This window comes from Corylus avellana, chromosome 5, assembly GCF_965113065.1.
Source record: "Corylus avellana chromosome 5, dhCorAvel1.hap1.2, whole genome shotgun sequence".
Classification (NCBI taxonomy): Eukaryota; Viridiplantae; Streptophyta; class Magnoliopsida; order Fagales; family Betulaceae; genus Corylus; species Corylus avellana.
Window position 1 is genome coordinate 7,156,896 of NC_142494.1, and position 16,607 is coordinate 7,173,502.

At 34.9% G+C, this 16,607-nt stretch overlaps 1 protein-coding gene across 1 annotated transcript; it reads right to left on the reverse strand.

Annotated features, from left to right (window-relative positions):
- Positions 1–3,153: 3,153 nt before the first annotated feature.
- On the reverse strand, positions 3,154–7,748 carry LOC132181101 (putative ubiquitin-conjugating enzyme E2 25). The gene is made up of 7 exons (XM_059594167.2): positions 7,538–7,748; positions 6,171–6,233; positions 5,509–6,078; positions 5,220–5,283; positions 4,786–4,925; positions 4,380–4,691; positions 3,154–3,763 (listed from the first exon to the last, which is right to left on the reverse strand). Exons 1-7 carry the CDS (start codon positions 7,610–7,612, stop codon positions 3,455–3,457), a joined length of 1,533 nt encoding a protein of 510 aa, XP_059450150.1. The 5' UTR covers positions 7,613–7,748; the 3' UTR covers positions 3,154–3,454.
- Positions 7,749–16,607: the final 8,859 nt, after the last annotated feature.

Below are 16,607 nucleotides of genomic sequence, written 5' to 3' on the forward strand. Positions count from 1 at the left end.
TTAGGGAACATGGATAATATTTAGTTTAGTTAGTTATATTTGATGAGTATTTTTGTTTTTTTTTTTTTACTTTTTGAAATGACAAAAATACCCTTCCAATATAATTAACTGGATATTATCCAGTTCAAATGAATTGGAGAAGATCATAATTCAATAATTAAGATTGTAAGCTTTGTATTCTGCTTACAATATCATACAAATGAGTTTTTTTTCTTTTGGACTTTGACAACCCAAAATAAGCATAGAGATATGACATGGTATTAAAGCAAAGTGGTTCGAGTCTTGTCTTAATTCCTCACTCATGATCTCATTTTAATTCAATATTTTACGTGTTAGGTCTTACTTATTAAATAGGAGTTTAAGCCATACGTGAGGAGGGTTAGAATATTAATTAGATAATTAAATCAACTATTTTCTATTAGCTTACGCTCTTGGGGCAGTTAGTGATTTAACAAAAATAACTTTTTATTGTAGCGGATTAGTGGTAGTGAAGGGCTCTAGACAGTGGTTGAGTGTGGATCAAATTGGAAGATATGCATGAAATTGAAAAATGGATATGGATCATGATCATCATGTGGAGTCATATTCTAGGGTAAAATACACACCTCTACCAAATAGAGAATTCCTTAGTAAATTAAGTTGTAAATTAAGTTGTTAAATCATGATCAAAACTTAGAGCTTTTAACACCTTACGATTGTAAACGCTTTTGTGCATGCTCTTTATTAAGAGTCTGTTTGGATTTGCACTGGGAAATAGAGCTTTTGTCTATAGAAAAAGTCTGAAATATCTTTTAAAAGATAGCCTTATTTTCAAGCTTTCCCCAAAAACGTAGTTTTGGACTTTTTTTAGACCAATTTTTTTTTTTTTTTTTTTTTTTTAAGTTTTTTTTACCAAACAACCCATTTTTGCTAGACACAACTTTTGATGTACTAAAAACATTTTTTTTTAAGCCAATTAAAGCAATCTCAAACATGCTTTAAGCCTCTTTTCTTACAATACTCTTTACATGATTTTATTAACCAACTGGCTTCACTGCTCATGAGAGTAGAGACAAATTGGAGGAGTTAAAATAATCTAAAATGACTCATTTTTACTTAACTCCAAAGAAAGTAGCATCACTTTTTATTTTATTTCACGCTGTACATAATGCCACATAATGAATGTGTTGTCACATCATTTAAAAATTTTAAATAATGTGATATAATATATACTATTAGATAAAATAAAATAAAATAAAATATTAACTATAAAATAGTTCATTTTCATTTCATTTGAAATTTAGAGGATCCTTGTTCGATGCCACTGGTGACATTAATATAGTCATTGTAATGAGATATCCAATGAGAGAAAAACCTCATCTTATGACTTTGTAATGGACATGGTTTATTGGCCATGTAAAGTGCTTGTAACTTTATGACATATTCTCTCTATTGGATTGCATAGACCTATCCTATCAAATCCCTCAATACCTCGTTTCCCCTCTTTTTAATGATGGCTTTAAGACCTCCATTACTTTCAAATGCACTCATGTTTTCCCCCTTTTTTTTTTTTCTCAAGTACTCACGTTTTTAAATTAAAATGTCAGAACTTGCTCCAAGTATATACCAATGAGGATGGTGATCTATATGACTTTAAGGGCACGTTTGTTGGTATACGAAATGGTCATTCTTTTTGGAACAAAATGAGTCTTATTAAAAATATAAGAAGTTAGAATGTAATGATTATTCCTACTATTTTGTTTGGTGACAAAACATAGACGTTCATTAGAATTGAATCAAAATTACTAAAATATCCAAGATTTATAAAAAATTTTTAAAAAAATATATATGAAAATTCCATGGGTAACCACCCACAGAATTCATTCAAAAGTTTTTTTTTTTTCATTTGGTTTTAAAAAATAAAATATAGTAGGTTTTTTTTTTTTGGGAAAATACCATCTATTCCTCCATGAGTAGCTATTCCTCTACTTAGAGCTCTCACATTGGGTAAGCACAACAGCTTTCGCGCTAGCACGCTTGTCTGTTGCTTGTTCATTAGTGCAACAACTAGGTTATTTTGGCTAACTTTGTAGCAAAAAATACTAAAAAAAAGCTTCACATCAGGCTAGCCATTTTTGGCTAAGGATTTAACTAGCTGCTACAGTACTCAACACATTCACTTGAAATTTCAATTAATATTCAATTGAAGACTACAACAAAGCATTCATTAAATAGATGATAAATTGGGTCAAGCAATTGAGAAAAATACACAATGAATCAACTTTCAATTTAACACTAAATATAAAAGCCCAATCTTTTGTATCAAACTCAATTATAAATACTTATGAACCAAAAGTTTGTGTGGAATTAAATTAACTAATTTAGTTGTCCAATCATAATTAATAGTAATGGGAATACCATGAGAAGTAATCATTTTTTAGCTCGTCTTATGCTGCGTGGCAAGGTGATTGATTATGACAAGCAGGGGCGGAACCAGACATTTAAAGGTGAAGGGACGAAATTTAAAAAAATAAAAAAGTTGGGGATAAAAATTTAATTTTGGGAGAACATTTCATAAAAAATCATAAATTTGAGGGACAATTTCAAAATTTTGAGGGGACAATAGTCCCGCGAGCAAATACACGGTTCTGCCCTGATGACAAGGTATACACGATCATTTGAAGATGGCTGACTATATATCACTAAGGAATGAGGATGGTGATCTATATGACTCTAAGGGTCACATTTCACAAGATGGATGGTAGGGATTGAGTTTTAGAAGTAATATTCTTTGATTATTGTTGGTCGCAACCTAAGATCTCTATTAAACCCTCTACATTGACCATGATTGGATTAGTAGATAAAATAAACCAATCTTGTAAAAGAGAGTGCAGGAATAAATGGATAAGGATCTTTTGTAATTGGTTGTCTTAATCAGCTAATGTGGTTATATAATTGAGAGAAGGCATTAATGAAACTCACTTGCCCGAATAGGTGAGTTTCGCACCTCGAACTGCCTAGACACCTACTTATGTAAGGGAGCTCCATCGAAACACTCTCTTTTTATGTTTATATATATAAAAATACAAACCACGATGACCAATTTTTCCAATTTTTTCCAATTATGTTTAACACCCTCAATAGTAAATAGATGTTCATAATTAAGTACACGAGTCCCCCAAAATGCAGTGTGCTAAGTCCTCCCATAACATAAAAACCGCATTCGATCACTAGTTTAGAGAGATGCATGGATGAATCATCTTAATCCAATAGAAATTCTTCCCATCATCCCAAAATCATCGAATTATATCTACAACTACTTGGAATGGAAAATATATGATAGACCAATGGTCCAATTCCATCAAAATTGCAATGAGAAAGGCCACCAGCTATATATGTTTGATTTCAACTCCCCTGTACATATTTAGATCTTACCAGCCTTCCCCACGCTACCCCAGGTTCCTCTAGTGTGATTTTAGGCCGGAAGGCGAAACTGCTCAATGTCTGTCGAACCATTCTTGGCGAAGCTTGTTACCAGCATATTCATCATCTTACCTAATTTCGACTTGAACTCAATTGATTTGGGGTCTCCTCCAGGCATCATATTCATCATCTTATCTACTTTTGACTTGAACTCAATTGATTTGGGGTCTCCTCCAGCATTATCCTGAGCTCCTTCATTATCAACAAACCCTACAGGAGCACCCTCCATGTATGCTTTGCACGCAGCCAAAATATCACGTGCTCTCCTGCGAAAATGACTGGCAACAAAGTCCTCAAATTGCTGCAAATCAGAGCCAGATATAGAAAATTTAGTCCATCAGTTCCTCCACGTACGCATATGTATGATAGAAAACCTAATGGTATTATCAGGATGATAAATGCAGCTCACCCCTTAAGATCTAGGGAGAGGGTGAGGTTATGGTTCAAGATTTCATTGGGTCTCACACCCCTTAAGATCTAGGCAGAGGGTGAGGTTATTGTTCAAGACTTTCATTACACACACACATTTGGATATAGAAAAAGCTTGAAAGAGCTTTTTAGAAAGAAAAAAAACCTAATTTTTAAACTTCTCCCAAAACGCAGTTTCAGACTTTTTTTTTTGGAGCAAAAACCAAAAGGTGCTCTTTGAAGTTTTTTACCAAACGGACCAATTTTTGCTTGGCACAACCTTTTATGTACTAAAAACACTTTTTTAGCTCCTTAACACAATCTCAAACAGGCTCTAAGCCCAAGTGACCTACAAGAAAGCAACCAAGGAAGGGCAAAGGAGCTCCAAATTTATGTAAGTACTACGCTTCAACTCTAATGGTTCAACTGCATGTGCAAGCAAAGCAGTTGATGGATAACCTTGATAAATGAAACTACCATCCAGACAAAGATGGTAGGAATAATCATACCTTTGGTGGCCGCCTCAATGTGTATATCATTGTCTTCAAGGATAGAATAAAAGCATTCTCATTGTACGCAAGCGATCTTCTTTCCCCTTCGGGCCCAATGTATGTTTTTTCATAACCAGGCTCATTAAAGAAGGGCTTTGCGTTCAGAATCAGAGCTTGTATAGAGACCAAAACTTGTAGCATGGTTGATTTATCTGGGATCCACATCTCATTCGGTTTACCAGTCCAGGTGCCCAAAAGACTCAGGCAGACTTTCCCACAATCATACAAATTTGGGTTCAGTCGAAGGCCACCTGAATAGTAGTACACCATCTGAAAGAAAGTACAGGATATTAACTCCCAATTTCTATTCGATACAATACAAGATATTAAGATGAAAGTACAGGCATTTCCACCAAATACATACCGGTGGTGAGCTGGGATAAGTATCGGGAAAGAGGCAATCAAAGACAAAAAGGCCATCATGATAAGGAGTGCCCGCAGGTCCAATCATAACAGCCCTCAAAAGTTCCATCCTTGCTTCATAAACTCTAACAAATATTGTGTCTGCAGCAGAAGAAGCAGTGAGAGGCAGGGGAGGTAAAAGAAAGGTAGTCCAGGGAACGACAACTTGCAAAATGAAGAAAACCATTCATATTCTGGTATCATACACTAAACATTAACATTAAAGGGCTTAAGACGTTAATTCTATCCCAAATAAGGACCATGTTTAATGCTTTACAGATATTACAGGCCACATCACATAGAAAAGCTTGATCAGTGATAATGGTCCCAAGATAATCCTGACATGTAAATGCTATAATGGCACAATATTTCCGAATAGAAAGAGTAAGAACTCACCTGGTAAATTCGTCTCTAACATTTTCCACTCATCCTGAATTCTCTTTGCCCAATTCTTGGGTGCCTATCAACAAAGAGACACATAGCAATTCATATCGGAAACACAGAGAAATTACTTACATACATAAATGTCTGTGTAATTGTTTGTGTTTGTGTTTGTGTTTGTGCTGGTGTTGGCGTTAGAAAGGGACACACACACACAGCATATAGAGAGACCCGGTGCAAAGCGTAAATTTACATCTTTTTTTCTCTTTAAAGTACAATCATAAACCATATCAAATTAAGTCACCTTCCCATCTGAAAAGCCCATGCGGCTATAATGATGATCTGAAAAATCATCCCCAATATTAAATTGCTTGAACTGCAGAACGTCTCCCATTACTGTATCCCTGTTTTCTTCTTCTTTCTCCTTTGAACTTAACTCTGTAGGGATGATTGAACTGCTTGCAGCAGCTGCCTGCATTTTGCTTTCTGGAAGATCTGAAACAATTAAAGTCCTTGTTGAAACTGGTATGTTTACACTTGAATCCGAGTCGTTCAACCAAGGAAGTGACACCTCTATTCCTGGAGGCAAATCCACATTATCAAATTGGGATTGCATCCCTATATAACCATCATCGTACAAGAAATCATCATTGTCATCGTAATCAGAAACATAGTCATCATCTTCATAGGAACCACCATCATCATCACCACCACCACCATTGGCATTCTCATCATACCCATTATATGTTATATCAGAAGTAGAACTGTTAAGATTGTTTGAATTGATTGATCCTGACGTGGTGCTCTTGAGGGGATCAACACTGTCCAGTGATCCTACAACAGTAGAATTTCCAGGATCACTGGCTGAAGCATCCTGTAGAAAGAACAAAATTACAAAACAGCACAAGTAACACTAAGCAAAAGGAAACCTATCAGCAAAGCACAGAGTTAATTCTGACAATATACCTTGACTTGGTCTTGCCATGTCCCTTCATAGCTTATTTTTGTTTTCCCTTTGCTGTTGTCAACCTAAACAATAAGATTGGTCCATGAGCATGTAGTTGATCAACTTTTGCATCAAATAAGCAAAGAAACTAAGCATGTCCACAGAATTTAAACAACGAATCTGAAAGTCCTCTGCAGTTATCAACTCAGGAGAGGGAAATATACCAACGGCAAAATTGTATTCTGCAAGAACATGAGTATGTGTAAAAGCATACACGATGATGTGCCCATGCATGTCTGTGTGTGCGTGAGTGGGGAGAGTTCCAACATAATAAATATATATTTTTAAAAAAACAGGAAGCAAAATGATAAGTGGAAAACAAGCTGTTTTGGTTTATCAAATTCCTTATCACTACCCTTATTATGGGGGAAAAAATCAATTAACTTTAGAAAAAAGGGTTTTGGAGTAGCAAAGGGCATTTGAATGCTTAGAACTCATCCTTCAAAGGAAACACACCTTAGAGTGGGTTCATTAACATTCACTCTTTCATTTCTTTGAATCAAAAAGGTAAAGAAATTAGCCATTCTGTGCAAAACAGCAGGTCAAAACACCATGTACTCAAGCATGAACATTCGTGCTGGCACAGGAGTGATATTAAACAGTCTTGTAGACCACTAAAAGGATAATCAACTTGCTCTAGAATATTTATTGAATGCCTTCTTGCACCTAACACATAAAACATTTCAAATAACGCTGTTTCTATCCATATAAGCTAAACCTAAGATTATAACACAACGCCTAAAGTCACACATTGTTGTCTATGTACTTCTCAGAATACATGTTGAAATTAAGCATGCTTACTGAGTCTCTCCTGCTCTCAACTCATCTTCAATATGGCTCCATGATAAAATAACAAAAGCACTGTTTGAGGGTTGAGAAAAGGGAAAAAGGTTGGAGTGGGTGAGTAGTAAACCCAACTAAAGTAACACTTTTTACAACTATCCAGAAAATCTATTAGAATCGCCCTTCTCTTGCAAACCAAGCAGCAAAACTTACTCCTAGTTTCCCCTTAACTTTCTCAGGAACCAAACAAAACCTTAGAAATGCATGTGAATTATCAGAATCACCCAAGCAAATTAACGACAAAAAACCATAAGATTTCAAACAATTACAGATCATACCCATCAACCAAACCAAAATCAGCAGCCCCAACAACCAAAATTAACAATCTTAACGAACCCAACAAAGAAAATTAACCCACACCCACTATTCGAAAGCACCAAAGAAAAAATTATATGTCAACCAAACAATCAAATTCCATCGAATTACCAAAAACCCATCAATTAAAAACTCAAAATTAACCAAGAAACGAAAACAAAAAGACTACCTCGCTGTGTTGAAGTTTCTTGGAGATCAAAGTCTGGGGAGTTCCAGCGACGTTACCCTCCACGTCCAGATCCATTTCCCTTATAACACAATTCCGGTGCAACAATTGTAGACAAAGCAAAACAAGAAGAGCGAGATCAAAGTCAGAGAGAGAGAGAGAGACAGAGTTCAGTTGGCGCTGGGTAGGCAAGTCTGCTACCGTACTAGGCAAGGGAACTATTTCGTTTTTGTTTTGTGGAGTAAACTCTTTCTAAAAATGCTACGTGGCAGCCATTCATTCCTTGTGTAAAGTTCTGGGAGAAACATTGTTTGACTTGCTACGTGGACTCACGAGAGTAGTGGAAGTTTTAGGTTATGGTAAAATTGAGTGTGGCTGATTATTTATAAAAGTTCGTGGAAATTTTTTGGCTTTTAAGCCTTTTATGTGTGAAGAATACCGGTGACTTTGAAGTAATATAAAACCTCTTGTTTTTTTTTTTTGCGCTTTCTTTCTCGAAAAATTATATTTAGCCCCGAAGTTTTTTTATGATTTGAATTTAGTTCTTGAATTTTTAATTTCAAGAATACAATCCTTAGCTTTTACTAAACTTCAAAGCAAGTCCCTCTGTCACTTCACCGTCAAAGTTAATGGTTCGTTATCTACCACATGTCTCATTTAACATATCATAAATACTCAAATGCAATGTCACACTAACAAGTGTTTAGTCATTCATTAAAAAAAAAAAACTATTATGGTTTATTTTACTATTTTCCTAATCCTATGCGGATATTATTTTATATATATTACCTCGGTAGTCCCTCATATTTTTTTTTTTTTAGAAAACAACATTTACAAAGGATTAGGAGAACACCAAGAGTAAGATTTATCCAAGAAAAACTATAAATCTTGCACATAGAACTTAGATAAACACAAAACCTAAGGACCTAAAGAACAAATCTACGATATCAAATACTTCAGTTTTGTTGGCATGGCATGGCATTGCATTGGGATGTTGAGATGGACATTGACGTGTCAAATGAGACATATATAGCAGACAACAAACGGTGAAGTGACAAAGAGACTATTTAAACTTGGACAAAATTTAAGGATTATATTCTTGAAATTAAAAACTTAAGAACAAAATTCAAATCAAATGAAAACCTAAGAACTAAATATGATTTTTCCCCCCTTTTTTTGTGTGCTCTTTTTCGAGTAAATGACCTCACTCTATTTATTAGATTAGGATTAGGGTTTAAAATGGACAATTTTATTCAACAATTTTCGATACCTGCTCGTATAAACTCGACTCAAATTTAGTTGGTTTAATAAATGAGTCGATTGTCAATACAAAATTATGCTTTATTATTAAATGAGCTGAACTTGTATAAACTCGACTCAACTCGTATAAACTTGATAACTTCATTTTTATTATTTTTTATAGTATTATTTTATTTTTTTAAGAACAACACCTTAAGTAAAGAGTAAATGTTTTCCTAATATATTGGATATAATTTGAATTATAGTTATTGTGAGTCTTGATACTTGATATAGATATGTACATGAGTGTGCGTATGTAAAAATATATGTGTGTGCATAATAAATTTAGATATTCGCTATAAAAAAAAATACATATAAACTAAAGATTAGATTATTTAAGATTGAAGTTACTTTGTTTAATTAAATAAAATGATAAAATCTTAACAATAGTTAATTAACTATTAATTAGTATGGATTTATAAGAAAATAAAAATCGACATTATTTACTTTATATAAGGAATGAATAAGTTAATTGAACAACTCGTGAACAAGCTCAAGTTCACTAAAAAAATAAATAAGCCAAATTTGAAAAATTATCTAGCTCAATAATAAGTTTGAGCATAGCTCGTGTTCGAAATAAAATTAAATTAATAAAACTTGAACATTTAGTACTACTCAACTTGACCACAACCCTAATTATTACTATCAAAATTGATGAATTTTTGACAATATGAGATACTTTGTGATAGGATTTACATCAATGCAATCCACTTTAAGAGGTGCCTCATGTTAGATTAGGGCTGACAATTTTTAATATGATATGTAAATTCAATATGAACCCAGCACAAAACTATCAAGTTAGTGTAGAGGAATTTGATTCGTTTATTTAAATTGATTGGGTTATGGTTAACCTATATAGTCTTATACTCATATTTCGAAATAACTCGAACTTGACACATTACATTTAAGGTTGACAATTTTTGACACAACATATGAACCCAAAATGAATCAAAAATGAAATTAGCGGATTATAGTTGAGATGTCTAATCCTTTTAATTAAATGGATTGAGTTAGAGTTGACTTATATAGTCTTATATTTATACCTCAAAACAACTCAAACTTAACACTTGAACACAAATAGCCACCCTCTATTTGAGAAATGGTTCGGCCTCACCTTAGTCTTTTAGCAGCTTTTGCTCTGCTTGTTCGGGTTGCTGGGAAGGCTGCTCAAGCAATGGGATCTAAATAGCGTTTTATATGAGGTTGTGATTTGTGATTCCGATCATTTGTGATTTGTACTTGCAACTTGTCTTCTTTTTTTTTTTCTTTTTTGTAAGCAAATAAGGAATGGTTATATGGGATTAAAAAAAAAAAAAAAAAAACCAAAAAATGGCTAAGTTTTTTTGACAACAAACCCAAAATTGAAAAACAATGCTAAAAATACAATCAAATAATAGGAAATTGGCAAAAAATAAAAAGATTAAATCCTCTATATCTTAGTCTAAAACCAAGATATGGGCCACACAAAACGGTAAAAAATGGGCACAGGAAAGGGCACAACCTCAAAATGTCTCTCAATCCTACCCAAAGCCCCTTTAAGCAAAGGAGCACACGGAGGGATAAAAGAATCTTGAAAAATCCCTCAACCTAACCCGAACCCCCTTTAGGCGGTTGCAACATCTCTTTTTAAGCTGAAATGAAGTTTTTTGTGAAAGTTTTACTATAAATTGAAGTTTTTTTATTTTTAATGCAAGTCGCAAATGGTTCTCTATTTTTATTTGATTAAACAGAAAATACAAATAACAATCATCTAATTGTCTTTGTCAAGCTTCCAATTAAATGGTTTTAAGCTTCGTTACACTTGTGGAAGATTGTAGACATAACTAGGAGTCATTATCTTATCCTAATAACATTTACACAGATTTATCCTCCTTAATTAATAGCTTATTAGTAGTTTTTATCTTCTTTTTTATCCTCTCCTTGAAGTGATGGAATAAAAGAATATTCACATTTCAATGAGTTAATAATTGATGGAAGTAGTTAAGCTTACCTTTATAGATGAATAGAGGTAGAATTAGGATTATAAAATATATATTTCGAATGGAATCCACCTCCACTCACAATAAAAAATATAAAATAAAAAAAATAAATAAAAATACTGAAAATATTGTTGGTGGGATTCAATTGGACACATTAGACCTTAGTGCCAAATGACCTATGCATGCAATTAAAAATGAGAAGGGTTAGAGAACTAAAGAGTAGGAGCCAAAATTATTTTTCAAATTGATGGAAAAGAATTTTAAAATGAAAAAAAAAAAAAAAAAAAATTCTAAACAGCTGGTTTAGGGTGTTTAAAATTCTTGCCACGTCAGTTTAGAAAGAATTTTTGCTCCTATTCTTTGGCTATTTAGCACTTCTCATTAAAAATAGTACTTATATTCCCAAGTAATTATAAACCTAAAAGTTTCCAAGAAGTAGTTCATTCGGCTGGGACTATGCCTAATGAAGCGGAGGTCACTAGTTCAAATTCCCTTCCCCCTCTTGTGAGGACATGTCAAAAAAAAAAAAAAAATTATACACGTAAGATTGGTTTTTTTTTAAAAAAAAAACTTTTAATAAAAACATTTTATTTTATGGAAAGGTCGGAAATTGCTGCTAGTAAAAAGAAAAAAGAAAAAACGTTTTAATTTTGCTTCATCTTTAAATATTCAACTGATTTCCACCTGTTCACTGAACTAATTTATTTGTCCCATTATTAGTTTGGTTGAATTTGCCGACAGGAATGAGATCATTTGAAAAATCAGGAAAAAGAAAACGTCAAATTTGCATAACCTTTTTTTGGTAATCTTTCTTTCTTCGAATTTACGTGTATTTAACTATTATTTTGGTTAAATTAACATACCCTCTTTGTGTAATTTATCATTACAGCTTTAATATCTCTCTAATATACAAACTTTTTAATAGCAGAGGGTTCTTTAATATACTTTGAATTTTACGACCAACAAAAAAAAAAACAAAAAAACAAAAATCATAAGTGTAACCAGGGTGGGGAGTAAGACTGGCAATTTTTGACATGATCTGCAAATTCGACACGAAATTATAGGATTAGAGTTGAGCAGTGTGACCGGCTTAATTAAATGGGTCGAGATAAACTTGACCTATATAGGTTTATACACGAGTCAATACGACTCGAACCTGTTACATGACATAATGGCAAAAAAATTTTACCATGATCCGCAAACTCAACACGAACGCAATACAAAATTAAAGGGTTGTAGTTAACTCAAATATTTATACTCAAGTCTTGATACGATCCAAACTCGATACATAAATACAAATTGATACCCCTAACTTGGAATCCCTGATTTTAGATTTTTTTTTTCTTAAAAATATATATATTTGAGCCTAAAATTTAGGCTTAACCCCTAAAATTATGCATGACCTCGTCAGAGGGGGGAGGAGGATTCGAACTAGTGACCTCTACTTCATTAAGTGTGGTCCCAACAGATTAAGCTACCTCTTGGGAAATTTATAGTTTGTATATCTCTCTAATATACAAACTTTTTAATAGCAGAAGGTTCTCTAATATACTTTGAATTTTACGAGCAACAAAAAAAAAAAAAAAAAATCGTAAGTGTAACCAGGGTTGGGAGTAGGATTCGACTGCAAAAAAATTGTGAACATTCCTTATATATATATATATATATATATAGATATATAGGATTCGACTTGGGTTTGTAAAAAAACTACAGCATGTGTATATTTACTTTCATTTTTTTTTTAATAAAAAACATTTAAAATTAAATTTGAACGGTTAACTTAACCCTCTCAAACTACCACCATAATGATAATCTACTTCACAAACTATCAATTACGACAATTTACCCCTCCAAACTACTAAAACAATGACAGTGTACCCCCTCAATGCTAGTAAAATAACGAAATTACTTATATAAAATTTTTAATAAGACAAAAATACCCTCAAAATTTTGAAAAAAAAATGATTTTTAGTATTTTTGTTCTTATTTTAGTAAGGGTAATTTTGTCATTTTTTTAAATTAAGGGTACATTGTCGCAATTAATAATTTATGGGGTAATCATTAAAGTAATAATTTGAGAGGTTAAATAAAATTTACCCAAAACAAATTACAGCGCACACATATCATTTCTCGTTATAAAGTTGTCAACACTATTCATTAAATTCAGAAGACAAAGTATAAGCCATAGTGATGTGTCTCGTGATGAAAAGACTTTATTATCTTTTCTCCTAACCATCCAAGGACAATTAATGTTAAACATCATTATATCCACTTTCATAGGTTGGAAGGAAGCATTTTCTTCATCATTTATGTCATACTATTTTTAGCATAAGTATTGTTGGAATATGACCCTTCACATGGCCATTTTTACATATTTTTATCAAAAAGTAATCTTAAAGGTATGAAATCTGGCCCACCAGGCATCTTCTTTCGTTGAATTATTCTTTCTTAATATCTTATTATCTTTCATTTTTCTGCATTCTGGTCCCATTAAATCTTCCCATTTCCGATGTTAACTAAGTTCATGGTAACCATCCATTGATCCAATAATTAGAAAGTTGAGTAATAGTATCTCTACTTATATCACCAAGTTAGTTAAGATATGTTATTAAACTTCGTTTAAACAAAAAGATATGTGTTGATGGATAAAATCAACGAGTGGCTATCCACATTTAACCAAAGTTAGAGTGGAGCGCTGTGAAGGGGGAGGAGAGCGGTGGCGCTACCTCTGATACTTAAGTTAGTAAAGTATAAAGGTGAAAATGAAAGAGATATATGGAAATTACGGCATAAGAGCATACTTGGGTCTAGCCTCCTTATATAGGTTAAATATCATTTATGTCGTGTGCTTTCATAAGAAAATTGTCGTTAAAGCCTTGCTTGCAAAACAAGGTTGGAGACTCATAAAAAATCCCAAAAGTCCGGCGGCAGAGATTCTAAAAGCAAAATATTTTGCTAAAGGGTCATTTAAAGAGGCAACTATTGGCAGCAGACCTTCTCTAGTCTGGAGAAGTATCTTGTCAGCCAGGGATCTTCTTCTTGAGGGGCTTATTTGGCGTATAGGAGATGGACGAAATGTACGCATCTGGGGAGATCGGTGGCTACCTAGACCCACTACTTTTACAATACAATCCCCGGTGATTAGATTGGAAGCAGATGCTACGGTGAGTGAGCTGATGGGACCTGGTGGGACTGGATGGAATGTTCATTTAATCCGTGACATTTTCGTGGAGGAAGAAGCGGAGCTAATATGTAGTCTGCCGGTTAGTAAATACCAGCAGCCCGATAAGGAAATATGGAGAGCCTCACCGACGGGGGATTTTACAGTAAAAAGCGCATATTATTTGGAGCAGGAGAAGGCTAGGAAGACATTGGGAGAGGTATCAACAGCGGAAAGAGGGACAGAGATGTGGAAACTTATATGGGCGTTAGAAGTTCCTAACAATGTGCGTGTGTTCATATGGAAACTGTGCAACAATATATTACCCACAAAAGCTAACCTCCTCCGAAAAGGGGTGGTGAAGGATGCTATATGCATGCTCTGTGAGAGAGAAATAGAAACAGGCAAGCACGTTATATGGCAATGCCCAGCGGCTCAAGATGTCTGGGGGGTGGGTCCACGGAAAATCCAAAAGTGCCACAGCTTAGACACAGAAGCTATGGAGTTTATGGAACTTCTCCGGAGCAAATGTAATAAGGAGGAGATTGAGCTGTGTGTGCAAATAGCTTGGGGGATTTGGTCCCGTCGAAATTCAGTGTTGCATGGGGGCCTATTTACTCACCCAGTCCAGGTTGTCCATATTGCAGAGAGGCGGTTGCAGGAATATAAAACAGCCCAGGCTAAGGAAAGAGGAACAAATATTGCTGTTGAGGAGAGACGGGAGATCAAGTGGCAGAGTCCTCCTGTGGGAATTTTTAAAGCAAATTGGGACGTGGCCCTGGATAATACGAGCAAGAGTATGGGGATAGGCGTGCTGGTCCGAGATCACTTGGGCAAGATCACTGCCGCCCTGTGCAAAAATGTGGAGGCTTACCCAGAACCGGTTATAGCAGAGGCAATGGGAGCACTTAGGGCCATTGAACTTAGCCGTGAAATGGGGATTCAAGAAGTCATTTTTGAAGGAGATTGCAAAACGGTTGTCCAAGCAATAAACTGTAAGGCATACCAGTGGAGCCGATATGGACAAGTGGTTGAGGACGCAAAGACACTTCTGGGGGATTTTAGAAGATGGGAGGTGAGGCACGTCAATAGGGAGGCAAATGCAGCGGCTCATGGACTGGCGAAATTTGCAATTAATGGGCCCATCGACCGCATCTGGAGAAACGAAGCACCCAGTTGTATAGCTGATATTGTATCCCAAGAGCTTTTTGCTCTTTCTATGTAGAGTCAAGTACTCTGTTTTTGTGATGAAATGCAAGAGAAATTGTTTCAAAAAAAAAAAAATTTGGTCTTCGATTGTGTGGGTGATTTTGATGAATTAGGATTCTCTTCATTTTATTTGAACTAAAGAATATCCAATTAACTATATAGTATAGGGGTATTTTTGCCGATCAAAAAGTGAAAAGACAAAAATACCCATCTATTATAACTAACTAGAGAATATCAAGCTGATTTGAACTGAAGATGATTCTGTTCCCATTTTTAGCTGCCATCCTTTAATGAATTATCTTTCATAAGCATGTGCATTCATTGCTTTCCACAAAAAATGGTTGACAAATATGATATTTCTCTTTTGGACGTGTGCTTCACACAAGGTTTGGTTTTGGTGAGCTTGCTGCTCCTTTGGGGCAAAGTTTGGGTTGGCTCTCCTATGGGCTTGGCAGGTTGTCGGATGAGCTTATGGGCTTGACGAGATGTCGGGCGAGTGTGTGGGCCAAGTGGGATGTCGGATGAGCTTGGGGGCCTAGCGGGCTATCGAACGAGTGTGTGGGCCTGGCGAGATGTCGAACGAGCTTGTTGCCCTAGCAGGCTGTAGGATGAACTTGTGAGCCTGGCGGGCTGAGCCCCATACTTTCATTCTAGTAGTTCCCAATTCCCTTAGGCTACTTATGTAGGCCAACAAAAATTAAGTTAAATACATTATCAGGGGCTTTCATTCCAAATTCCAATTGAAGAAAATAGCCTCCATTTTCAGCCATTCATTTTTCATTCCCCATTCAATTTTCTTCTTCTTAATTCTTCATTGTCATTCTTTTATTTTCAGCAACCGTTTAAGCTAACCTATACATAAAACCCTAATAAGTTCTAGTATACAACAGTCAAATACAGCCAATTAAAACGGTAGAGAGAGAGAGTCAAAACCACACAAACACAATCAGACTAAAACACTGGTAGATTATATTAGACTAAAACCCAAAAATTGGCTTATTTAGTAGCAATGCAACACCACCAATTTCATGCTATAAATCAAATAATGACACCCATAACAAATTAACAATGAAGCGAAATCAAATGGAAGCGCGATTTCGTTGCCTGAGGCCAAGGGGGAGACTGAGACACAACTTGATTTGGTGAGAAGTCGGAACTCTGAGGCTGAGCCTTTGCCGTGGAGCGTAGATTGACTTAGGGTTTTTGTGATATTGCGGAGCGGGGTGAGTACTCTCATGTTTTTTTAAAAAATCCTAACAGTAACCTGCCCCGTCCCGAGACGGCTAGTTAAAAATCCAACCTAGTACCACAATTTTAACACTGGGAATCGGTCTATGCGGGCCCGGGCGGATGGGTCAAGTTTGGACGGGTTTTGCCCACTCCTATTGATGAAATCGGTACTGTGTGTAATTTAATAACTATGGAG